This window comes from Sapajus apella, unplaced genomic scaffold (genome assembly GCF_009761245.1).
Source record: "Sapajus apella isolate SASKATOON/1434 unplaced genomic scaffold, GSC_monkey_1.0 scaffold14, whole genome shotgun sequence".
Taxonomy (NCBI): Eukaryota; Metazoa; Chordata; class Mammalia; order Primates; family Cebidae; genus Sapajus; species Sapajus apella.
This window is the reverse complement of record NW_022436954.1, coordinates 6,222,057-6,246,361: the sequence shown is the minus strand read 5'-3', so window position 1 is coordinate 6,246,361 and position 24,305 is coordinate 6,222,057. Positions and strand designations below refer to the sequence as shown.

General features: G+C 50.6%; 3 protein-coding genes across 6 annotated transcripts in view; 1 reads left to right on the top strand and 2 right to left on the bottom strand.

Moving 5' to 3' along the window:
* Positions 1–1,482: 1,482 nt before the first annotated feature.
* Positions 1,483–11,595, top strand: PPP2R5B (protein phosphatase 2 regulatory subunit B'beta). Its single transcript, XM_032282897.1, has 14 exons — positions 1,483–2,281; positions 2,713–3,173; positions 3,937–4,133; positions 5,019–5,120; positions 5,283–5,375; positions 5,500–5,630; positions 7,066–7,125; positions 7,226–7,334; positions 8,568–8,621; positions 8,695–8,745; positions 8,884–9,003; positions 9,896–10,023; positions 10,272–10,373; positions 10,819–11,595. The coding sequence occupies exons 2-14, from the start codon at positions 2,975–2,977 to the stop codon at positions 10,964–10,966; spliced, it is 1,494 nt and encodes a 497-aa protein (XP_032138788.1). The 5' UTR covers positions 1,483–2,281; positions 2,713–2,974; the 3' UTR covers positions 10,967–11,595.
* GPHA2 (glycoprotein hormone subunit alpha 2) lies at positions 11,592–15,323 on the bottom strand. Its single transcript, XM_032282902.1, has 5 exons — positions 14,362–15,323; positions 12,926–13,161; positions 12,454–12,556; positions 12,100–12,284; positions 11,592–11,995 (listed from the first exon to the last, which is right to left on the bottom strand). The coding sequence occupies exons 3-5, from the start codon at positions 12,554–12,556 to the stop codon at positions 11,894–11,896; spliced, it is 390 nt and encodes a 129-aa protein (XP_032138793.1). The 5' UTR covers positions 12,926–13,161; positions 14,362–15,323; the 3' UTR covers positions 11,592–11,893.
* Positions 15,272–24,305, bottom strand: part of MAJIN (membrane anchored junction protein) — a 30,877-nt gene continuing 21,843 nt past the window's right edge. For 3 of the 4 annotated variants that reach the window (XM_032282898.1, XM_032282900.1, XM_032282899.1), the window contains 3 exons: positions 19,822–19,894; positions 18,460–18,562; positions 15,272–15,620 (listed from right to left, as the gene is read on the bottom strand). In XM_032282898.1, coding sequence (XP_032138789.1) covers positions 15,572–15,620; positions 18,460–18,562; positions 19,822–19,894 — 225 coding nt within the window. In that variant the 3' untranslated portion in view covers positions 15,272–15,571. The remainder of the gene's footprint in view (positions 15,621–18,459; positions 18,563–19,821; positions 19,895–24,305) is intronic. The other variant, XM_032282901.1, reaches the window with a different exon arrangement.

The window sequence follows — 24,305 nt, the reverse complement described above, 5'->3', positions numbered from 1 at the left end:
CCAGCTGGGAGGTGGAGGCCTGGCCCCTGGTCCCAACTTTTGATGACACGCTGTGTGACTCTGGGCAAGGCCCTTCTCCTCTCTTGGCCTCCGAGTCCTTCCTGACTGCAGAGGCTCTGTGTTAAAACATGTGCTCTGAATGGAGACCCCCCAAACAGGCTTTGTATGAGCAACTAGTCTGTTTATTCACCCAGGTGTGGGCAGGCTGAGTCCGAAAAGAGAGTCAGTGGAGGGTGGTGGCATAGGAGTTGGTTTTATAGGTTTGGGGTAGGCAGTGGAAAGTTACAGAAGTTACAGTTCAGGTCGGCTTTTCAGGCAAGCTGGGAGGGGGTGTCATAGGGTCTGGAGTCACGAGGTTGACCAAGGACAGTTACAAAGTCCAGTTGCCTTATCAGTTGAGGTGGGAATAAGGAACAATGGAAGAATGTCTAAAAGTCCATTAGGTGCTGCAGGGGCTGTCATTCCTTCTCCTTTTGTGGTTTTCCAGTTACTTCAGACTTTCTAGTTCTAGGAGGCCATCCAGAGGTGTACGTGCGGGTCACCAGGTTGCCATGGCTCGACCTATGGTATGGCCTATGGTGCAGCCGTTAAAAGAACTTTGCACTGTGGGCCTGTCCTCCCTCAGCTTGTTCAGGGATGCAGAAGAGGTGGGCAAGGAGGGAGATCATGGATTCCCAGTGGACAGACAAGGACACCAAAGACTGGATGGGCAAGGCCTACCGGAGGTTCCTGAGCAAGCAGAGCACTTGCTGGGCCTCTGGTGCTGGAGTTCTGGCCCCAAGCCTGGTGAACCGCAGCCCTCAGTGCAGGCCTCTGCCTTCTGTTGCTTTGGTAGGTGGGCACCTCTTGGGCACCCAGGATTCCTCTGCAACCGGGAGGATGGCTGGGCGGTTCCCCTGGAGCACCGAGTGGTCACCAAGGCCCAAAGAAGAATGAGGCAGACTCTGAGAACGGTCCTAGCCCTCTCCCTGACCTCCTTATCCAGTCTTATCACCCTTTCCTGCTGCTCACCAAGGACCAGTTTCTCATTCAGGCAACACCTCAGGGTGGTGATTTCTCAGCAGTGTAGGGGGATGGAGTTCAGGGCTATAAAGAGTGTTGGGGCCCAGGGTCCTAGAAAGCGGGTCCAGGACTGCAGGCTGAGAACTTTTGGTCAGCATGCCAAACTCCTGGACTCCCACCTGCGCCTTGCATCCCAGCAGCAGGATTTTGAGCAAGAGATACTGTTCCAGCCAGCACATCGCAGGGCCCGAGGGGTCTGAAAGGTCCATCCAGGAAGGCTGGGGTGAGGTGGCAGCTCCAGGAGAGAACCTCTCCCCTTGTACTTAGCCACTCCAGGACTGGCCCTTTAAACCCGAGACCATGATGTCACCACAGACAGCAAGGGACGGGAGGGGGACTGCAGGCCTGAGGATGGACTGCATTTCCCAGCAGCCTCTGGTGAACCACGCCCCTCCCGGCAAGCACTGACTCATCCCAGGCTTTTAACTAGTCCAGTGCTGGTTTCCAAGGGGTTTTTTAAGTGTCGGGTGGTTCTGGGATTCCTATGGGAATGGCCTAGGGCATAGATGGCCCAGGCCGAATCTGTGGGCCTGGCATAGCACGCTGGGACTTCTTCCCGTCAATGTGTTGGCATCACCCCGCTTTCCCGGTGCAAACTTCTAAGCCCTCCTCTTTCCCTCTGCAGCCTCCCTTCCAGAATCCAGGCTTCCAGCCCCCAGCTGAACCCCATCCCACTTTGCTCTCGGGCTTCAAAAGCTTCGGCCTTCGCCCGAAGGGGGTCCGGAAGAGTCCAAGTCTGCCCTCTAGGGTGTCCCCTTTGATCAGGCCGCTCACTTTAAACGGTGCGGGGACTACATCTCCCAGCGGCCCCGGGGCCTTCCTGACGCAGCCCCCCTCTTTCAGCCCGCGGGGAGGTGCGGGCCGGGCGGGGGGAGGTGACTTGATGTCATCCTGAGCAGCTGGGCGGCGGGTGCCGGTGCGCACGGAGCCGAGTCGGGGCTACCGCTGCGCTGCACCGCGCTGGGTCGGAGTCCCAGGACTTCAGCGGAGATCTGCGCGCTGCGAGGGCCGGTGCAGAGCCCGCCGAGCGCCCGGTCCCGGCCCGGGGCTGAGTTGGGGGCATGCTCCAGTCCCCCCGGAGCCCAGGAGAGAACCCAGGAGCGCCGCCGCCCAGCCCCAGCTCCCCGAGCGGAACCGCTGCGACGGAGCCCTGAACGGCCGTCGCCCTCCCCACGGGCAGCCCCCGGGGATTGGCGACCGAAGTCTGGGTTTCTGAGAAGTGAGTGTCCCCCACCCCATGTGGTTTGGAGAACCAGGAAAGAGGAGCTGAGGTGGGGGAGGGTGCCGGGTTCTAGGAGCCGGGTGGCATGGGGACGGGGCCTCCAGTCTTGGGGTTGTCCCAAGTGGCTGGGGTTAGTGGAGCAGTGATGCGTTCCATTCTGCAAGGGGCAGGGATCGGGGCTCCATTCTGAGTCCCGGCTGGCTTGGGGGATAGGCCCTATTCTAGGAGGGGTTGTTTTGGAGCCTTTCTATCTGAAAGACGGGAGGGACGTATGCAGGGTGCGAGGGGGCTGCACCCCTATTTTAGGGTCTGGGCAAGGATAGGAGGGAAAAGACCTGGACGCTCCGCGAAGCCTCTGGGCTCTCCTGAGGAACTGACGGGTTTCTATTTCTTGCTGACCTGACTGCCTGACTTCGTTTTCAAAACAGCCAGGGTGGGAACCCTAACTGGACTCTTCCGGACCCCCAGGAAGGACCTGAGGCCTGAGCCATCCTCCTTTCTGCTCTGCCTGCCCCCCAGGACTGGGCAGTTGCCAGAGGCCCTGGGGGGGGGCCCAGGACTGTGGTTGTGCCCCCCCCCCCACGCCCCGACAGGATGGGACCAAGTTAGTCTGTGCAGTCTCACCCAGCACCTCCCAGGCCCAGAGAGAACCCCCAGGGCTCTGAAAGCTCGACCTGCCACCTGACTGCTATGGAGACGAAGCTGCCCCCTGCAAGCACCCCCACCAGCCCATCCTCCCCTGGGCTGTCACCGGTGCCCCCACCCGACAAGGTGGACGGCTTCTCCCGCCGTTCCCTCCGTAGGGCCCGGCCCCGCCGCTCCCACAGCTCCTCTCAGTTCCGCTATCAGAGCAACCAGCAGGAGCTCACACCGCTGCCCCTGCTCAAAGGTGAGCTGGCTGCTGGCCACCGGGGGGAACCGAGCCCCTGAGGGGACCAACAGGGCCGTGGGGTGGGAAGCAGCCGGCAGCTGCCAAGAGAGGGAGTTCAGATGGCCCCTCCAGGCTAGGGACTCCACTGTCAGAACTGACCCCAGCCCTCCAGCCCTCTCTCCTGCTGACGCATGGCCTAACTGGCCTGTCATCCTTGGAGGTGGGACATCTGAAGGTGGCACCACCCTAGGGGCAGACCAGGGCCAAGGGTGGGGCCCAGAGCCTGAGTTCCAGGGGGCCACTATCAGCCCAGCCAGCTGCCAGAGTCCTGGAGCAGGAGCTTGGCAGGGTTCCCTGGGATCACCACGTAGCTCCCTTCCCCAGCCCTGGGCCCATAGGGCCAGACTGGCCAAGCCTGAGGGCACTGTAGAGATCCTTGGCCCTGAACGCCTCCCTGCTTCTGGCCCTTAGAACAGGGTGCCACCCAAGAGAGAGGCAGTGGCTATTTGGGGCACCTGTGGAAAGCCCCTGCATCCAGGTTTGTGATCTTGCTTTAAAATCAGGCCACCATACTCTGAGCCTGGATTAGGGGGAAGAAAAACAACCCTCAACCCCTAGGAATGAAGGAAGGGACAGTTGTTTGCTGTCTGCAAGGAGCGGGAGATGGCACAAGAGCATGGAGCCTGGGGATGGCAGGGGCTGCCCTGCAGATTAGGAGGGTCCGCCCCACCCAGAGCTGGGGCAGCTGGAGCCCAGGCTCAGGACGCCCTCACCTCCTCAGATGTGCCGGCCTCTGAGCTGCATGAGCTGCTGAGCCGGAAGTTAGCCCAGTGTGGGGTGATGTTTGACTTCTTGGACTGCGTGGCCGACCTCAAGGGGAAGGAGGTGAAGCGGGCAGCACTCAACGAGCTGGTGGAGTGTGTGGGGAGCACCCGGGGTGTCCTCATCGAGCCCGTCTACCCAGACATCATCCGCATGGTGAGCACCTGCTACCCAGGCTCTGAGGGCTGGCCAAGAGGGTGTGTGAGCCCGGTGACTGTCCATAGGACCCCTGCATGGAGAATAACGTTGCAGTCATCGTCTTGGCCTCCAGTCCACATCTTCCTTCCCCTCCACCTGCTGCTGCCTGATACCCACTGAATGCCTCTGGGCCTGCCCCACCTCCACACCTTTGCTTATGCTTGCCGGAGGCCTGGAGTGCCCTGCCCATACCCCTTACCATCCATGGCTCAGGTGCCACCTCTCAGAGAAGCCGCTCTCAATCCTAAGCTGGAAATCTCCCTTTCCCTGCCCAAAATGCCCGTAGACCTCACAGCTTTTGACCTTGTTCTCCTCACTGGATTGCACCTGCCTAGACGCAGGGATGTGTCTCATTCACCCTTGGGTTCCTAGCCCCTGGCCCAGGGCTTGCATGAACTAGGCATTCAGGTGATGATTGCCCAAGGAATGAACTGCTTGCTGGGGAAGGTGCTGAAACCAACCCATTAGAAGTTTGAATGAGGGCCTGGTGCAGCAGCTCACACCTGTAATCCTAGCACTTTGGCCAAGGTGGGAAGATCACTTGAGGCAAGGGGTTAGAGACCAGCCTGACAGTGAGACCTCACTACAAAATTTAAAAATTTGCTGGGCATGGTGGTGAGCTACTGTAGTCCGGCTACTCAGAAGGGCTGAGGTGGGAGAATCACTCGAGCCTGGGGGGGTTGACGTTGCAGTGAGTCAAGATTGCGCCACTGCACTCCAGCTTTGGCAACAGAGTGAGACCCTGTCTTGGGGAAATAAAAAAAAAAAGAACTTTGAATGAGGGACTCCCTGGCTTCTGCCTTCAAGGGCTCTTCCTTAATGAGCCCCACCTCTACCACTCAGATCTCAGTGAATATCTTCCGGACTCTGCCGCCCAGTGAGAACCCTGAATTTGACCCTGAAGAGGATGAGCCCAACCTTGAGCCTTCGTGGCCCCACCTGCAGGTCTGAAGGGTTGGGGAAAGCAGAGATCGAGGTTTCGGCAGACAGCCAAGGCATGGGGAGAGGGCCTCCTTAGCCCCTAGACTGTTGGATGAGGACCATAGGGTGGAGTGAGTGGGTGAGGCTGTTACTGAACTCACCTTTTTGTCTGTCCCCCTCCCCCAGCTGGTATATGAGTTTTTCCTGCGTTTCTTGGAGAGCCCCGACTTCCAGCCCTCCGTGGCCAAGAGATATGTGGACCAAAAGTTTGTCCTGATGGTGAAGTGGGGAGCCCAGGCTGGGTGGTACCACAAGGCAGGGGCAGGCTCTCTGAGGGGCCAGGGATAGGATGGAAGCAACCTGGGGTGGACCTCTCCCCTGACCTTGACTCTGGGTCCCACAGCTGCTGGAGCTATTTGATAGCGAGGACCCCCGGGAGCGTGAGTACCTCAAGACCATCCTGCACCGGGTCTATGGCAAGTTCCTGGGTCTCCGGGCCTACATCCGCAAACAGTGCAACCACATCTTCCTCCGGTGAGTGGCTGCTACCTGCCCAGCAGAGACCTGCCATTGTACTCCAGCCTGGGCAATAGAAGGAGACTGTGTCTCAAAAAAACAAAACAAACAAACAAACAAAAACAAGACTGCGGCAAAGGCTCCTGGGCTGCAGGGGCCCTCGTGGAACTTTGGTTTTCCAAGCCCTTTCTCAGTTACGTATTACATAATACTGATTATACAAACCCTGTGAAGTCAGCAAGAATGGCTATTTATTTCCATTTTACAGATGAGGAAGTAGAGCCAAGAGAAGTGGTTTGCAGGGACTTGTCAGTCCAGCGGCCTGGGAGCTAAGTCTTTTGACCCTATCATGCCAGGCCATAAGGACCCAAAGAGAGATTCTTTCTGCAAACATGCATTGAGCACCAGTACCCACTGGGCATCAAGGCTCATGTGGCCTGGTAGTTGAGACCATGGCTCCTGAGGTATATGGCCTGCATTTGAGTTTGGTTCCAATGTTTGGTGAACTTGGGCAAATTACTTAAGTTTTTTCCTAGTTTGCTCGTCTTTAAAATGGGGATGCTGACTGGGCACGGTGGCTCACACCTGTAATCCCAGCACTTTGGAATCCGACGTTGGCATATTACTTGAGATCAGGAGTTCAAGACCAGCCTGGCCAACATGGTGAAACCCCGTCTCTACAAAATACAAAAATTAGCTGGACATGGTAGCATGCACCCGTAATCCCAGCTACTCAGGAGGCTGAGACAGGAGAATCACTTGAGCCCAGGAGGCGGAGGTTGCAGTGAGCCAAGACTGTGCCAGTGCACTCCTGCCTGGGTGACAGAGTGAGATTCCATCTCAAAAAATAAAATGGGATAGGATAGAATAGAATAGGGATGCTGCTTGTACTAACTCAGGTACCATCATCAAGGTGGCTTGGGGTCTTGCCTCCAAAGCACTCAGCATAACTCCTGGACTGAGGCCGGGACCCTGAAACATTGGCTGTTATTGTTATTAGCTACAAAGTGGGTGAGCCATGATCCCTGTCCTCCTGCACTTTGGAATCCATTAGATTCCCTGACTAAAACATTGGGGTTGTTTCATTTAACCTCTGAGTCTTGGTTTCTTCATCCATGTGATGGATTTCATAAGCCCCATCTTCCTGGATAATGTTGAGACTTACATGGTACAGAGTAGATGCACTAAGTGTTTGTCATTTTCTTGGTTGACTGGCAAGAGAGCCTTGAGCTTGGGACTCAGTGGCAGAGGTGGCTGGGCTGAGAAGGGCATTTCAGTGGGAGGAGTGGATCTCAGTGGGGCCTGGTTTGGGATGTTGAGAAGGGAGCACAGCCTCTGGCTTGGGAGAGTTGGATGAGGATCCCATGTGGGTGAGGGTGCGTAGGCAGGATGCCTAAGGAGGCACTGGGCCTACCCTGCTTGCACTGAGCCCGCCTGGGTTCTTCTCTTGCAGGTTCATCTATGAATTTGAGCACTTCAATGGTGTGGCTGAGCTGCTGGAGATCCTAGGAAGGTGATTCTCCCTGGGCCTCAGCTGGAGCTCAAGATTATGGAAGGAGGGACTGGGGCCAGGTCACCTGAGCCCCCCTTCCTCTCTTCTGCCTCCTCCTCAGCATCATCAATGGCTTTGCGCTGCCCCTGAAGACGGAGCACAAGCAGTTTCTGGTTCGCGTCCTAATCCCCCTGCACTCTGTCAAGTCGCTGTCTGTCTTTCACGCCCAGGTGAGGCCCAGGCCTGGCCCCGCTGCAGCGGAGTTCAGGATAGTCAGTGACTCCTGGAGGTCAGATCCTCCAGGGAGCCCATCTCACTTTCGTCTTTAGAATTCTGTTCCATCAGCCTTAGAGAATTCCCACTGGCTCTTTAAGGCTAACCTCAGATATCAGCTCTGTGAAACCAGGCTTTTCTTTTCTTTTTTTTTTTTTTTTTGAAGCCAGGCTTTTCTTCTCTCCCCTCCCTAGGCAGAATTAAATTCTCCTTCTTCTATATTCCCAAAGATTTGGATACACAAATCTATTATGGGAGATTTTGATACACAAATCTTTTAAAAATTTTTTTGAAATAGAACCCCACTCTGTTGCCTAGGCTGGAGAGCAGTGGTATGAACATGGCTCACTGAAACCTCTACCTCCTGGGCTCAAGCAGTCCTTCCTCCTCGGCCTCCAGAGTAGCTGGGACCACAGACGTATGCCACCAGGCCTGGCTAATTAAATTTTTTTTTTTTTTTTTTTTTTTTTGTAGAGACAGTGTCTTGCTATGTTATCTAGGCTGGTCACTCTTGGACTCAAGTGATTCTGCTGCCTCAGTCTCCCAAAGTGCTTGGATTACAGGCGTGAACCTCCGCTAGCCATATTACAGAAACTTTTGCAAAATGTGTAAAGATGAGTTTGTTGACTGTCCCTTCCATGAGATTGTAGTTGTATTCCCAGCACACTGCGTGTGATGCCTGGTGCATAGGCAGGTGATAAATGCTTGATGAATAAGCCAGTGACAGGCGGCTGGGCGTGGTGGCTCACGCCTGTAATTCCAGCACTTTGGGAAGTCGAGACGGGCAGATCACGAGGTCAGGAGATCGAGGCCATCCTGGCCAACATGGTGAAACCCCGTCTCTACTAAAATACAAAAAATTAGTCAGACTTGGTGGTGCGCACCTGTAGTCTCAGCTACTCGGGAGGCTGAGGCAGGGGAATTGCTTAAACCCAGGAGGCGGAGGTTGCAGTGAGCAGAGATTGTGCCACTGCACGTCAGCCTGGGCGATGGAGTGAGACTCTGTCAAAACAAAACAAAACAAAACAAAACAACAAAACAAAACAAAACAAAACAAAACAAAACAAAACAACAAAACAGTGACAGGCAGTGGGTGAACAGTGTCTGGCATTCTGCTCTGGGCAGCAAGTCCTTGGCACCTGGTACCTTCCTGACCCATCTTCCGTCTCTCCACCTCTCATCCCTTGCAGCTGGCATACTGTGTGGTGCAGTTCCTGGAGAAGGATGCCACTCTAACCGAGCACGTGAGTACCTCTGGGGGCTAAGGCAGCCTCTCACCTCTGCAGGCGTGACTCCTTTCTGTCTCAACTCCCACAGGTGATCCGGGGACTGCTCAAATACTGGCCAAAAACCTGCACCCAGAAGGAGGTATGAAGAAGGGCTTTGATGCCCACCACAGGGAGGCTGGGGGGGCTCGGCCTCTAGAAGGCAGTCAGGGTGTGTATGTGTGGGGCGAGATGTGAGCTGCTGCCCCTCTGTCCCTACTCCCTTCCCCACCTCACCCAGGTGATGTTTCTGGGGGAGATGGAAGAAATTCTTGATGTCATCGAGCCGTCCCAGTTTGTGAAGATCCAGGAGCCCCTTTTTAAGCAGGTGGCTCGCTGTGTTTCCAGCCCCCATTTCCAGGTATGAGGCAGGACAGGCGGGATGGGAGCAGGGTTGGCCTGGAAAGGTTGGGTAGTTGACCTAATGCAGCTCCCTTTGCCCTCGGTTTCTCCTTCAGTCCCGGGTCTGGTAATGGGGAGATGCTGGACTTAGGGTCAGGAGACCTAGGGTGAAGCCTTGGCTCTGCTTTCCACTGGTTGAGGGGCCTTGAGGAAATCGCTGCGCCACTCTGATTCTGATTAAGTTTCCTCAGCTGTAAAATGGGCCAACCATCTCTTCACAGGGTGGTGATGAGGATGGAAGAGATTGTGAGTGTAAACATGTGTGGTAAACTGAAGTGTAGTCCAGAATGGGATGGAGGGCTGTTATCACTTTCTCCTTTTGCTAGTGGCCTTAGATTTCATTAGACTCGCTTTGGGCTGCAGCCAGGCTTCCCCGCGTCATCCCAGCTAGCTCTAACTCACGTTCTGCTGCAGGCATGTGCAGACTTCCTCTCGTTCTCATGGGCCATAATCCAGTGGAAGTCAAGTCTTCCTCACAGTGATTCTGGCACTTCAGTTCATTAAATACCTACATGTATAGTATCTCATTTGATTCTTCTAACAGCCTGTGGAGATAGGTATTATTAGCCCCATTTTACAGATGAGAAAACTGAGGCTGGAAGGTTAAATGCCTCTCCCAAGGTGACATGGCATAGTGGAGCCTGTAGTGGTTAGGATTCACCCCGCAGCATTGGATTCTGTATCTAGTGCTCTTTTCCCTTCAACAAGTTGCTTCCTGGGGCTCAGATGAGCCCTGAAGGTGGGATATGTGAAGGTCGGGGGGCCTGGGCTTTGAGGTAGTGATGGACACCAGACCTTGCATACAGAGACGCCACTGCCAGTCACTCACTCTGCCATCTTGTCTGCCCCAGGTTGCAGAGCGGGCTCTGTATTTCTGGAACAATGAGTATATCCTAAGCCTCATTGAGGACAACTGCCACACTGTGCTGCCTGCTGTGTTTGGGACCCTCTACCAAGTCTCCAAGGAGCACTGGAACCAGTGAGTGCCAGGCCTTGACCTAACTCACAGAAACTAGGACCAGAGCCAGCCAGTCCAGACCCAGGGGTTACTCCAAGCTGGAGAGCATCAGAGAAAGCGCCAAAAGATGGCCCCAGGGTGGTGAAAAGGACAGGGAAGTGGGCAGTGCTTGTGTTCAGTGTGGAATGCTATATTCGAAGGGCAGGGAAACGGGGAGGTGGGCAAACGGAAGCTGTTTCATCTCCTTGTCCTTCCTTAACCCTGCCAAGAACCATCGTATCGCTGATCTACAATGTGCTCAAGACCTTCATGGAGATGAATGGGAAGCTGTTTGATGAGCTCACAGCCTCCTACAAGCTGGAAAAGCAGCAGTGAGTGTTGGGGGCTGGGTGTGGGGGAAGGGAGAACAACAGGGAGGAATGAGACTGCCCATGGCTGGAGGGAACCCAAGGACCACTCCAAACCCTATCTGATGAGATGCCACAAGTCCGCAAGTCTCTCCATGCTCCTGCCATCCTGTGCCTGACTGCCTGCCCCTGTATCTTCCCATCATTCTTCGAGTAGCTTGGACTTGTTCTCTCTGTAGCTTCCTACTCTTCAGCCAGAACCACTCAGAGCCCCACCCATCATCTTCTCCGTGACCGCAGGCTGGCATCAGTCTCTCCTCTCTCTCTTCCCTCAGCAGAGGGTTTTTATGGAGTCACTGAACAAAAATCGTTTCATGCCTTCCCTTTGCCAGTGGGGTGGTAGTGAGGGAGTCTGGACTGTGGTAGGGGGGTGGCCAGGAAGGAGAGCTGCCTCACTTTCTCTCCCCAGGGAGCAGCAGAAGGCCCAGGAGCGTCAGGAGTTATGGCAAGGTTTGGAGGAGCTGCGGCTACGCCGGCTACAGGGGACCCAGGGGGCCAAGGAGGCTCCCTTCCAGCGGCTTACACCCCAGGTGGCCACCAGTGGGGGTCAGAGCTAGACAGCACCTCAGAAGAGGAGAAGCTAAACCCAGAGCTGTCAGTCCCTCTATCCCTTCTCCTGTCCAGGGGCCCAGAGAGAAACACACCTACCCCTGGCCTTGCCAGAGTGGCTTCTGAGGACTCCCTGCCCGGCCCAGCTTTCACTGGGGGGAGAGGAGGAGAGGCGATGGTGGTCTTGGCAACAGAATGCTCAGCCCCTCGTGGCAGGACTTGACAAGGGCAAGCTTGACCAGGAAGCTGCCATCAGGGATCTTCCCCTGCCCCGCAAAGCTGGGCTCCAGGCTGCAGGCAGGCTCCCACCCTCTGCTCCTGGCCTTGGGCAAGGGCACTCAGCGCCTCGCCTGCCCCTGCCTTGGCCAGCACGAGGTCTTTCCTCATCACTATGGGGTCCATGGTCTATTTATTCTCTCCCAGCTCACCCTCTACAAAGACACTGTCCTGGGGGCACACTCCTTCCCTCCCTCGCTGTGTACTTCCTTGTCCCCTTTTTATTTATTGGGCAGGGGGAGGGTGAGGGCACAGGCAAGAAGAGATTCACAGTGTCCTGGGGTAAGGGGGGGGGTCATAGTAATCATGGTCTACCCTCTTTCCCTGGCTGGGGGTAGACTTAATAAAGAGAGAAACTCAAGAACTGCTTGCTTTATTTAGGGTTAAGGGAAAAGAGGGAAGTAAAATGATGAAAGATTGGTTTAGAAGAGCCAGAGAGAGGCAGGGAAGAAGCAGAAACTCCCCTCTTCTCAGGAGGTGACAGTCACAAAATCTCATGAGGGTCAGAGCTGGAACAACCCCCCGTTACTTAAAAAAATTCCATAGCAAGTAACCAGCAGGGTTGGAGTTCCTTCCAGTTTTTGAATCTCAAACCCAGGTTTTCCCCATCAGAATGGCAAGCCCTGTGCCCCAAGGGAGGAAGGAGGGGAGAGGATGGGCTAGTAGCGTGAGAGGCGACACATGTCACACTGGCAGGCCCGGGCGGTGAAGATCTCGAGCTCCTCCCTCTGGCTCCCCACACACTGCAACTGTACTTTCACCTGCAGGAGGGGAGTCAGTGCTGCAGGCCCCTTTCTCAGGGCCTCCATCTCCTGCGTCTTCCTCCCACCCCAACATCCACCCACCAGGCTCGGGCCCTCCTTACCTTCTTCAGACCACTGATGGTGCAGCACTGAGAGACAGAGGTGATGTTGTGTCGGTAGCCACTGGCCACCAGCACAGAGTACCGAGAAGGGAAGGCGCTGGACTCACAGTGGCCCACACAGGCCTGTGCCACATGGGAGCCCTGGCAGGTGCCTTGGCGGTCACTTCGCACTGTCACATTGAAGGCTAGAGGGAGACAAGCAGTGGACGGCGCCTCTGCGAAGGTTCGCCTCGCCCCAGCTCCTGTCGCCTGTGCCCTCTAGGGTGCTGCCTACCCCACCGTCCAGTCTATCAGCTCTTTGCTCCCACCCAGAACCTCCACTCCTCCTAGTCCTCTGGTCCCAGAGGTACTCACGGTGCAGGTGGCAGCCTGGGATGGCTGCCTCTTGGCCCCAGTCTTCACTGACTACCAGGACCAGCAGACAGAGGACCAGGGTTTGGGGGGACGCCATGAGCATCTGAAACACAGTGGGGAGATGTTTCTACGTGGGTGTGGAGGTGGGATGGTGAGTTCTTTAAATACTGCATTCCAGGTGAGTAAGCCAGGGCTGGCTGGTCTGACAGGTGAGGTGTGCCTGAATGGTGCTGCCTTTTCCTTACATCTACCTTTCTCTGTGTGTGTGTGTACAGGTGTGAGTGTGAGCAGGTGTCTCTGGATAGGACCTGTGTTGTCAGCCCACTGTGCAATGGTTCTCCCTTCCCTGGAATTTCCTTCACCATCTGGAGCACAAACATCTTCCTCCCTCCATCTGCCCATCTTGGCCTGCAGGGCCCTCGTCCACATTCCCAGGCCCTCCCCAGAGCTTCTCTTGCCTCTGCGAGCTCACCACTTCCGAGGCCCAGGAACAGAGCGGCTTGCAGTTTTCCTGTGCCTCCTGCTGGTCTCCAGACTGGTGCTGGCTCTCCAGGCTTTTATTTGCCAGGTTTTGGAGCCACGCCCTCTTGGAGATCGGCTTTCAGGCCAGCCTCCCCTGCCTGAAGCCTCATTTCGATCCCACCTGGGGCATCTTGCTGTTTGAGGTGTGGTCCTTGGAGAGTAGCTCCTGCTGTTTTCTGCTTCCTTCTGTCCAAAAAGCCACCCACAGTCCGGGCCTGGAGAAGTCAGATGTGTAGAGAAACCCAGGAGCTGATGGAGTGTGCAGCATGTGTGCAACTGATGACAGAGGGGTCAAGACTCTCGGCTGAGATGTGGGCACCTGGGTTATCTTCTTTGCTGTGTGACCTTGCACAGAACACTTCCCTGTTCAGGGCCTGATCACCCCTAACTTTATTGTCATTTATTACTATTATTTTGAGAGAGTCTGGCTCTGTCGCCCAGGCTGGAGTGTGTGGCGTTATCACAGCTCACTGCAACCTCTGCCTCTCAGACTCCCAGGCTCAAGCCATCCTCCCACCTTAGCCTCCTGAGTAGCTGGGACCATAGGCGCACCACTATGACCAGCTAACCTTTGTATTTTTTTGTAGAGATGGGATTTTGCCATGTTGCCTAGGATGGTCTTGAACTGCTAAGCTCAAGGGATCTGCCTGCCTAGGCCTCCAAGTGCTGGGATTACAGGCATGAGACACTGTGCCTGGCCACACTCCTAACTTTAAAACCACTAAATTCAGCCTTGCTGGCCTTTTTCTAACTGCAAAGGAAAGAGACTGGGGAACTCCTTCTTTGGGACCCTAACCCCTTCTTAGGGACAAGGGAAATTATACCAGTGGATGTCTCCTGAGATGTGCTTGGTGGTAGAGCCAGGGGGTTGCGGGTTGCTGTCTGTTTCAGAGCTGCATGGCCACGGTGTCAGGTGGATGATTCGCATCCTGTGCTACGGAGTTATGTTCTGAGCTGGAGTGCCCCTCTAGCCCTGGAATAACAGGGACCTGACTCCTGAAAGGGCCTGAAGTCATCGATCCCAGCAAAGCTGATTGATTTGTCCAGCTCTGGTTTTATAGATGAGGCAACTAAGGCTCAAAGAAGGAAAGTCACTAGAAGTCACCCAGCTAGTTAATGTCAGGGCTGATTTCAAACCCAAATCTGTTGTCCATCCATGGTGCTAAACTTGGAGCAAGAATGTGGCAAGTTGGAAAAAGACCCCTAGGCAGCAGTGGCTAGAGGGGTTGGGGCAGGGTAGAGAGCCAAAGGAAGCCTGTGGTGGGTGATTCTGGGCAGCCCCCTTCAAGGTCACTGCCTCACTGTCCAGCTCAGAAAGAACAGGACCAGTCACACAGACTGCCAGAGGTAGAAGTAGAAGGCATTTTATAACTCACCAATTCTTACCCCCTCATTTTCTGGATGAGAAAATAAAAGCTCAGAGGAAAACAACTTCCCAAAGCTTCACCGTAAGCTAGTCAGAGTTGGTGGGCACTCACAGCTCCAGATTTGGAGCCGTGCTTCTTAGCAGCTTTGTAAAGCAGGCCATCTTTGGGAATAGTAAAGGCTATAAACATAATTTGAGAGGAATTAGTGTTACCAATGTCACTAATCCTTAAATCCCCACACTCTACGGTTTCCCAATCAGCCCCCATCCCCTCAAGTCCTGGATCCTGGTTTGACGGGTCCTCTGTAACAGTCCAGCCCCTACTCTCTCACTCATGAGGGGCACCCTGTGAGTGTGACAGATGATCACCTCTGTTTAAAGCATTTGGGTGACAAGTCTCATTACCTTACAAGGTAGCCCATTGTAATATTAGACATCTCTAACTGGTAAAAAGTGACTTCTTTGTTGTGAGCTCAAACAAGTTTCCCTACATTTCCATAGATCATTTTGGTTCTCCATGGCCACACAAGGCTCTAGTGTCTGTTCCAGATCAGCCCTTTAGTTAAAGGCAGCTCAGGTGCCCAGGCCTTCTCTAGGGGTGCCAGCCTGGACTGACTTCCAGTTAATCTGATAAACGAATCTGCATTACTGTCAAACAGCTAGAGGGATAGAGAAGTGGGAAACATTTTGTCTATGGAGAGGCTATCATTTGGGGCCAAACTGGAACTGAGGAAGAGGTCTCTTGGGTGAGCAAGGCTCAGGACAGTGAGTCTTGAAAGACCCTATTCCCTAAATCCTGGCACAGACTGACATACCCAAAGTGATCCTGTGAACAGTAACCAGGTAGACCTAGGGACGTTTCACACATTTTCTCTGTATCTTGAGGGAAGAATTTGTTCTCTCTTATTCTGTTCCACTAAATTCAATCAATAACTCTTCATAAATAATTTATTGTCATTAGGATTCTAAGTGCTGAAGACAAAAGGCCTAAACTGGCCCTCAGGACATGAACATTTTAGAAAGTTCCATTCTTTTCTTAATGTTTTAAATTGGGAAACAAAATATATTATAAAGGGGCAAAGGACAGGATAAACCCACAGAGGACTCAATATGGGGACCTCATTCCCTACGACTGAAGTGTCATAAGAAAAGGATAGAGTTGGAGGAAGAATGGCTCAGGAAGAGTCATTGCAAGAGATGATCCTCTTTCCAGCGCTGCATTTGGAAGGCTCAAGAGTGGCTGCTCTTCCTGAAGAAATATCGAATCGGGAAGAGAGAGCTGCAGGAATAAGAGCAGAGTAGGCTGAGACTCTATGAGGTCTCCTTCCCTTCTCCCCATTTCCCATTAGTGCTCCACTAGCTAGGGCATTTTTGCTCTGGGGAACCATTGAATGGAAATTCAAGACTGGAATGGCATTTGAAAAGGTACTCCAATTAGATTACACTCAGGAGGGGGAAATAAAGAAAGAGAATTGTAATGGGATGGCTGAGAGAGAGAAAGAGAGGGAGACATTTGTAACTATCCTCTGCAAACACAACCTAGATTCAGAGGGGAGAATGGAAATGTTTTGGTAACCAAATCTTCTAAATGGCTCAATAAAATAAGAATAGATTTTGTACAAGTTAATGTTTTTTGTTTGTTTGTTTGTTTTGAGACGAGTCTCACTTTGTCGCCCAGGCTGGAGTGTAGTGGCACAATCTTGGCTCGCTACAACCTCTGCCTCTTGGGTTCAAGCAATTCTCCTGCCTCAGCACCCCCTAGTAGCTGGGATTACAGGCACATGCCCCCACGCCTGGCTAATTTTTGTATTTTTAGTTCAAATGGGGTTTCACCATGTTGGCCAGGCTGGTCTTGAACTTCTGATCTCAGGTGATGCACCTGCCTCAGCCTCCCACAGTGCTGGGATTACAGGCATGAGCCATCGCCCCCGGTCCAAGTTAATGTTTATGGAGCTAGGTTTTATGCTGGACACATCAGGGTAGAGGTGAGTTGTGTAAAAATGAGTAAGACACAGTCTTTACTAAATGCACAATTAGTCTCAGCCCAAAATCTCCTGAAACTGATAAGCAACTTCAGGAAAGTCTCAGGATACAAAATCAATGCGCGAAAATCACAAGCATTCCTATACACCAATAGCAGACTTAAAGAGAGCCAAATCAAGAACGAACTGCCATTCACAATTGCTACAAAGAGAATGAAATGCCTAGGAATACAACTAACAAAAAATGTAAAGGACCTCTTTAAGGAAAACTACAAACCACTGCTCAACAAAATAAGAGAGGACACAAACAGATGGAGAAACATTCCATGCTCATGGTTAGGAAGAATCAGTATCGTGAAAATGGCCATACTGCCCAAAGTAATTTACAGATTCAACGCTATCCCCATCAAGCTACCAATGACCTTCTTCACAGAACTGGAAAAAACCACCTTAAACTTCATATGGAACCAAAAGAGAGCCTGCATAGCCAAGTCAGTTCTAACCAAAAAGAACAAAGCTGGAGGCATCACACTATCTGACTTCAAACTATACTACAAGGCTACAGTAATCAAAACAGCAATGGTACTGGTACCAAAACAGAGATATAGACCAATGGAACAGAACCTTGGAGGCAACGCCACACATCTACAACCATCTGATCTTTGACAAACCTGACAAAAACAAGCAATAGGGAAAGGATTCCCTGTTTAATAAATGGCATTGGGAAAACTGGCTAGCCACGTGCAGAAAGCAGAAACTGGACCCCTTCCTGACACCTTACACTAAAATTAACTCCAGATGGATTAAAGACTTAAACAGAAGATGTAACACCATACAAACCCTAGAAGAAAACCTAGGCAAAACCATTCAGGACATAGGCATAGGCAAGGATGACTAAAACACCAAAAGCATTGGCAACAAAAGCCAAAATAGACAAATGGTACCTAATCAAACTCCACAGCTTCTGCACAGCAAAAGAAACAGTCATTAGAGTGAATCGGCAACCAACAGATCAGGAAAAAATTTTTGCAATCGACTCATGTGACAAAGGGCTAATATCCACAATCTACAAGGAACTAAAACAGATTTATAAGAATAAACAAACAAGCCCATTCAAAAGTGAGCAAAGGATATGAACAGACACTTTACAAAAGAAGACATATGAGGCCAACAAACATATGAAAAAATACTCATTATCACTGGTCATTAGAGAAATGCAAATCAAAACTACATTGAGATACCATCTCATGCTAGTTAGAATGGCGATCATTAAAAAATCTGGAGACAACAGATGCTGGAGAGGATGTGGAGAAATAGGAACACTTTTACACTGTTGGTGGGAGTGTAAATTAGTTCAACCATTGTGGAAGGCAGTGTGGTGATTCCTGAAGGACCTAGAAATAGAAATTCCATTTGACCCAGCAATCCCATTACTGGGTATATATCGAAAGGATTATAAATCGTTTTATTATAAGGACACATGCACAAGAATGTTCACTGCAGCACTGTTTACAATAGCAAAGACTTGGAACCAACCTAAATGCCCATCGATGATAGACTGGACAGTGAAAATGTAGCACATATACACCATGGAATACTATGCAGCCATAAAAAATGGTGAGTTCGTGTCCTTTGTAGGGACATGGATGAACCTGGAAACCATCATTCTCAGCAAACTGACACAAGAACAGAAAATCAAACACCACATGTTTTCACTCATAGGTGGGTGTTGAATAATGAGAACACATGGAGGGGAGCATCATACACTAGAGTCTGTGGGGAAGGACAGCTCGGGGTGGGAAGTTGGGGAGGAAAACATGGGGAGAAACACCAGATATAGGTGATGGGGAAGAAGGCAGCAAACCACACTGCCATGTGTGTACCTATGCAACAATCTTACATGTTCTTCACATGTACCCCAAAACCTAAAAGGCAAATAATAATAATAATAAATTTTTAAAAATGCACAATTAGGGCTTTTGTTCTCAATCTCATCTCCATCATCTATCCTAGACATAATTGAGAAGCCTGTGTAAGTAATCTGCTTTCTTTTCTATTCTAATTTCCCTGAAAGACTCAGTGAGCTGCTCTGAGCTGGATCTCCAGAGTCTGATGGCTGGATAGAAGCTGTCTTACCTTACAAACTCAATGAAGCCACTGCCTCCTTGCTCCTTAGGTGATGAGTTGTGCTGCAGCAGTGGGACAGTTGGCCCTGGCAGGCTGTGTCCCCACTCAGAATCTGTAAGGAAAACAATCAGGCAGGAACAAGATATTCGTCCATAGGTTGTTTTCATGTGAGTAGAAGGCAGAATACCCAGTATGAGCCAGAGGCAACCTCACACCAAGAGTTCTTTAAAGCTAGGTAAATTGTTTGTTCTGACCTTCCCAATTTCATCTCAGTTCAGTAATATGCTATTCTGACCTTAGAGTGTTTTTAGTCAGGCTCTGGGGATATTTACCCAGCTCAAGTTCCAGCCATGCACTCTGGCTGGTATGTCTTCACAGAGAATGACAAGTTGTTGAAGGACTCACTTGCTTACATCCCTGTTTCTGTGATAACGGCAATCCACATTGAATCCTCATGCTGGGTAAAAGATTATCAAGTAGAGAGGGCAAAAGCTTGATATGCATTCCCAACCCTTGCAAAGCATCCATCTGTAACTTCAGTATTTTTTTTTGTAGATACAGGTTTTCACTAAGTTAGCCAGGATGGTCTTGATATCCTGACCTTGTGATCTGCCCCCTCAGCCTCCCAAAGTGCTGGGACTACAGGCATGAGCCACTGTTCCCAGCCTCTGCAACTTCGATATTAACACTAATGCTCCAAAGGGAAGAGATCATTCTCTAACAGCAGAAAAGGAAAACACAACCCTCCTAACTTTTCTTTTTTGAGACAAAGTCTTGCTCTGTTGCCCAGGCTGGAGTTATCTTGGCTCACTGCAACCTCCCCCCGGCTGCCCCCACCGCCCCCCGGTTTCAAGCAATTCTTTTGCCTCAGCCTCCTGAGTAGCTGGGATTACAGGCGTACACCACCATGTCCAGCTATTTTTTTTTTTTTGTATTTTTAGTAGAGATGGGGTTTTGGCATGTTGGCCAGGCTGGTCTCAAGCTCCTGGACTCAAGTGATCCACCTGCCTCAGCCTCCCAAAGTGCTGGAATTACACGTGTGAGCTACCACGCCAAGCCCTTTCCCAACTTTTCTATAAAGTTTATCATCTCGCTTGGAAATGTTTTGAAATGATGAGCACAACTTCACTAACAGAAGCAGAGGAAAGGCATGCATTGCCTCCCTTCACTCCTTTCGGGAGCTGGGGGGCTTCTATTACTCTAGGACAGGCCCCCAGACCAGAGGATGGCTAACAGGCACCTTCACGGGAGCAAAGCACATTACCTACTGAGTGTGCCCAAACTCAGCTCTGTGCTGCTCTACTCTTCAGAGAACTATGAGGGAAAGGGTGATTATTAAAGGAGAATAAATGGAAATTTCCCAGAACCTACTTTGTTTCTGGACATCAGAGATATCAGAGGCCAGAGTCTCCTGCAATCCTTGGTGGGTTTTTCTTTCCCTGTTCTGGTAGAAAGAAGACCAAGAAAAGTCTTAAACTTTACTCCTATACTGCATGGCAATCTAAGTGCTATCTGCTGGAGAACTGATTTCACATCAGCACTGGGGCCTGGCTTCTGACTGCCTACACAGGTTCTACATTTCTTTCCATAGGACTGTCCTTTTTTCATTTCAACATCCTAACCACTGTCCCACTAAAACAATAAGATTTAAGAGCCAAGAATAAATCAAGCTGGGTTTAACTTATCATCCCATATTACTGAGTGCCTACTATGATCAAGGACAGAATACTGAAGTTTCAGAAATCAGGAGGACCTTAAATTTATCTTGGAAAAATGTATAATCTATGGGGCAAAATAGACATAAACTTAGTCAATTTTAAGACAGCATGATGGCCAGGCATGATGGCTCACACCTGTAATCTCAGCACTTTGAGAGGCCAAGGTGGGTGGATCACCTGAGGTCAGCAGTTCGAGACCATCCTGGCCAACATGGTGAAACTCTGTCTCTACTGAAAATACCAAAAAATCAGTCAGGTGTGGTGGTGGGCACCTGTAATCTCAGCTAGTTGGGAGGCTAAGGCAGGAGAATCACTTGAACCCGGGAGGCGGAGGTTGCAGTGAGCCAAGGTTGTGCCATTGCACTCCAGCCTGGGTGACAGAGGGAGACTCCAGTTTTTTTTTTTTTTGGTTGTTTTTCACACTTTTTTTTTTTTTTGACAGAGTCTTGCTCTGTCGCCAGGCTGGAGCACAGTGGCGCAATCTTGGCTCACAGCAATCTTCGGCTCCCAGGTTCAGGTGATTTTTCTGCCTCAGCCTCCTGAGTAGCTGGGACTACAGGCACGTGCCATCATGCCTGGCTAATTTTTGCATTTTTAGAAGAGATGGGGTTTCACCATGTTGGCCAGGATGGTCTCAATCTCTTGACCTCATGATCCGTCTGCCTCAGCCTCCCAAAGTGCTGGGATTACAAGCGTAAGCCACTGCGCCCAGCCGACTCTGTCTTAAAAAAAAAAAAAGTGTGATAAGACCACCCAACGAATCCATAGACAGTGCTTTCGTTGCTGAGGAGGATGTTAATGGAGCAGGTGTCATTAGTCAAGGAAGGCTTCACAGGAGAAGTGATATTTGAATGGAGCCTTGATGGATGAGTGGGATTTTTGTCATAACAGGGGTGAGGAGATGGTCAGTCACAGCAAGGCATTCCATACAGGGACATGATGTATGAGGGCGCAGTGCCATTAAATAAATAGGATCAGCATGGCTAGAGCCAGGCATGGTGAAAACATGACTGTGGCATTAGCAGCCAGCACAATACAACACAATCTTATTATTTCTCCATGTGCTGCTGCTTTATTGAAATTTCTTTGTACTCTGAAGAGGACATTTTATAACCTGACTCCAGGCTCACATTTTTCCAGTAAACACCTTGATAGTCAGAAATATGGTTCTATTTTTTTTGGGAATCTCTGCCACTGGATACTCTTCCCTTTACCCAATCAGAACCTACGGGCTTTACCCGCCCAGCAGTGATGGAGCTCCTTGAGCTGTTTTGCTGGTGAAGAGTTCTTTTTTTTTACTTTTGGATATGCAGTTTACTGAATTTTTTTCCCATTAAAAAAATTTTATTTCAATAGGTTTTTAGGGAGCAGGTGTTTGGTTACATGAATAAGTTTTCTTAGTGGTGATTTCTGAGATTTTGGTGCGCTCATCACCCAAGCAGTGTATACGATACCAAATGTGTAATCTTTTATGCCTCACCCCCTTCCCACCCTTTCCTGCCAGTCTCCAAAGTCCACTGTATCATTCTTTTTTTTTTGAGATGGAGTTTCGCTCTTGTTGCCCGGGCTAGAGTGCAATGGCGAGATCTTGGCTCACCCCAACCTCTGCCTCCCAGGTTCAAGCAAGTCTCCTGCCTCAGCTTCCTGAGTAGCTGGGATTACAGGCATGTACCACCACACCTGGAAAATTTTTGTATTTTTAGTAGAGATGGGGTTTCACCATGTTGGTCAGGCTGGTCTCGAATTCCTGACCTCATGATCCGCCCACCTTGGCCAAAGTGCTGGGATTACAGGTGTGAGCCACCATGCCCGGCCCAGTCCGTTGTATCATTCTTAAGCCTTGCATCCTCATAGCTTAGCTCCCATGGTGAAGAGTTCTAGCGCAAAGGGCTGCAGACTGTAAAGGTAGGCTCTGGGAGGCAGAGGCATGGCAAGTCTCTAGACAAGCTAGGACTAGGCCGGGCGTGGTGGCTCACATCTGTAATCCCAGCACTTTGGGAGGCCAAGGCGGGCAGATCATGAGGTCAGGAGTTCAAGACCAACCTGACCAACATGGAGAAACCCCATCTCTACTAAAAATACAAAATAAGCCAGGCATGGTGGCACATGCCTGTAATCCCAGCTACTCAGGAGGCTGAGGCAGGAGAATCGCTTGAACCTGGGAGGCGGAGGTTGCGGTGAGCTAACATCACGCCATTGCACTCCAGCCTGGGCAACAAGAGTGAAACTCCGTCTCAGAGAAAAAAAAAAAAAGGAAAAGAGAAAGAAAAAAGAAAAGCTAGGACTTGCCCCCATCCTAAGAATAAGCTTCAGGTTAGAATGGCAGATATCTCTGAACTGAGCCTATTCACAAACTGCTCAAATCCCAGACCACATGGACAGCCACCTAAGTCACATTCCTATAAAAGCAACAGGGAACTCTGGTGAGGAGGAGACCATTTTTACCTTTTCTAGAGAGAGTGGAGATGGAATTTAGAAGGCCAAGCTCTGGTTTCTGCCTTGAGGGATTCTTACAAATTTAACGAAACTATCGTTTGGGGCTTTAATCCTGCTGCATACAGTGGCCTTAGTGAAAGCATCTATTAAAGTTGGTAGGAGGAACAAGAGGGCAAAGGCCCTGGGACAGACATACAGCCTACCTCTGAACCAGGGAAGAGTCCCCTCACAAGACAGTGTAGCTTTTTTGTACTCTCCCAAAATCTTGAGAGATGTCTTCTCAAGAAAGAGTTGTAAGAGAGGAAAAGCATTATAGCTGGAACTCAGACTGAAGGTACATCTGGGACCTCCATCGAACATAATACTCTGAAAACCTGATGTAAGACTGTCCTCTGTATGTTCAGGGCCAGATCTGTTTAGAAGTGCAGTTCAAGCAGATACAGGAAAACAACAATAACAACAAAATGCTATGTGAAGTTAGTCTGTTTCACTTCTGGGCCATTCATCTACTCCCTCCCAATTTTTATCCTTCCAAGGTCTGGATCTTTCTATCTGGGACCTGAAGTAACAAAGGCAAGGGGGTTCTCCTCTTCCTTCCCATTCTCCACAAAACACTTCTTATAAAACAAAGACACTTGTTGTATTCTTCTAAGTTTTCCCTACACAGGCCCCCAATGTGTTCAGACACGCACATGCACAGTGACTGTGATCCTGCACGCTTAACTCCATGTAAAGGGGGCAGAACATATTAAGCAATGGACCATAGGAGCAAATTCAATTTTTCCAGCTCAAGTGACTTACACTGAGAGTCACTGTGATCACTTTAATCTAGGAGAAATCATCTTCCTGGGAACAGGGTCCACGATGGTGAATGTCTTTGGGCTTTGAGTCAAAATCAATAAACATGTTCCTTTTACTAGAGTTTTTTTCTAAAGCCAGAATCAGGTTGAAAAGGTAATTATGTTGAGTAAGAAGCTGTGGGTACCGTTCTTGAGAGAGATGATGTGTCAAACTAAGAATAGGAAGGTACGAAGGGTAGAGAGCGAGGAAAATGTTCCTTTAATAGTAATTATCTTGGTTGTATAAAGTGTCTTTGTTCTCCAGAGCTTCATGTACTCCTCATGTACTTTCTCATTTCTTTTTTCTTACCACCCTAAAGAATGGGAAGCATAGAAGGGGTTGACTATCCGCCCAAAATCACTCAGCGGGCCAGCTGGCCACAGCACAACCGGGGCCCCGGACTCTGCCCCTGTCACAGAGGCAGAGGTGTAAATCCCCAAGGATACAGTCCTTTCCCAACTAAATTACAAGCTCCTAGAAAAAGAAATCAGGGTTCACATATGTTTGTGTGTGTCTGAGCACCTAACACAATGCCTTCTAAGCAGGAGACAGAACAATCCTTTAAAAATGAAAATAACTTCATTTTTCTACTTAAAAATATTTTAGAGAATTCCTGTGATCTTGAAGGTAGTCTCAAGGCTTTTCAAGATCCAGTCCATTCTGATTCTTCAGTAACATTTCTTAGCACTGTACTATAAGCTACTCTGGGAATCCTTCCCTCCTGGCCACTTTATGTTCTCTTTGTATTCGGTGCTTCCTTCTGACCCTGCACACGGCACATCTGTCAGTAATCGTCTGCCTAGCCATACACTGTTGGTGTTTTTAGGGCTGTTGCCAAGTATCCCTGATACTTGGCACATT

Bases quoted from the DNA above. Each gene is read 5' to 3' on its own strand.
- PPP2R5B (XM_032282897.1), top strand. From the start codon at position 2,975: ATGGAGACGAAGCTGCCCCCTGCAAGCACCCCCACCAGCCCATCCTCC. The intron at 4,134-5,018 runs GTGAGCACCTGC...TCTACCACTCAG, and splicing joins ACCCAGACATCATCCGCATG to ATCTCAGTGAATATCTTCCG. The intron at 7,335-8,567 runs GTGAGGCCCAGG...CATCCCTTGCAG, and splicing joins TGTCTGTCTTTCACGCCCAG to CTGGCATACTGTGTGGTGCA.
- GPHA2 (XM_032282902.1), bottom strand. From the start codon at position 12,556: ATGCTCATGGCGTCCCCCCAAACCCTGGTCCTCTGTCTGCTGGTCCTG. The intron at 12,285-12,453 runs GTGAGTACCTCT...GTCTCCCTCTAG, and splicing joins CCCAGGCTGCCACCTGCACC to CCTTCAATGTGACAGTGCGA. The intron at 11,996-12,099 runs GTAAGGAGGGCC...CCCCTCCTGCAG, and splicing joins CCATCAGTGGTCTGAAGAAG to GTGAAAGTACAGTTGCAGTG.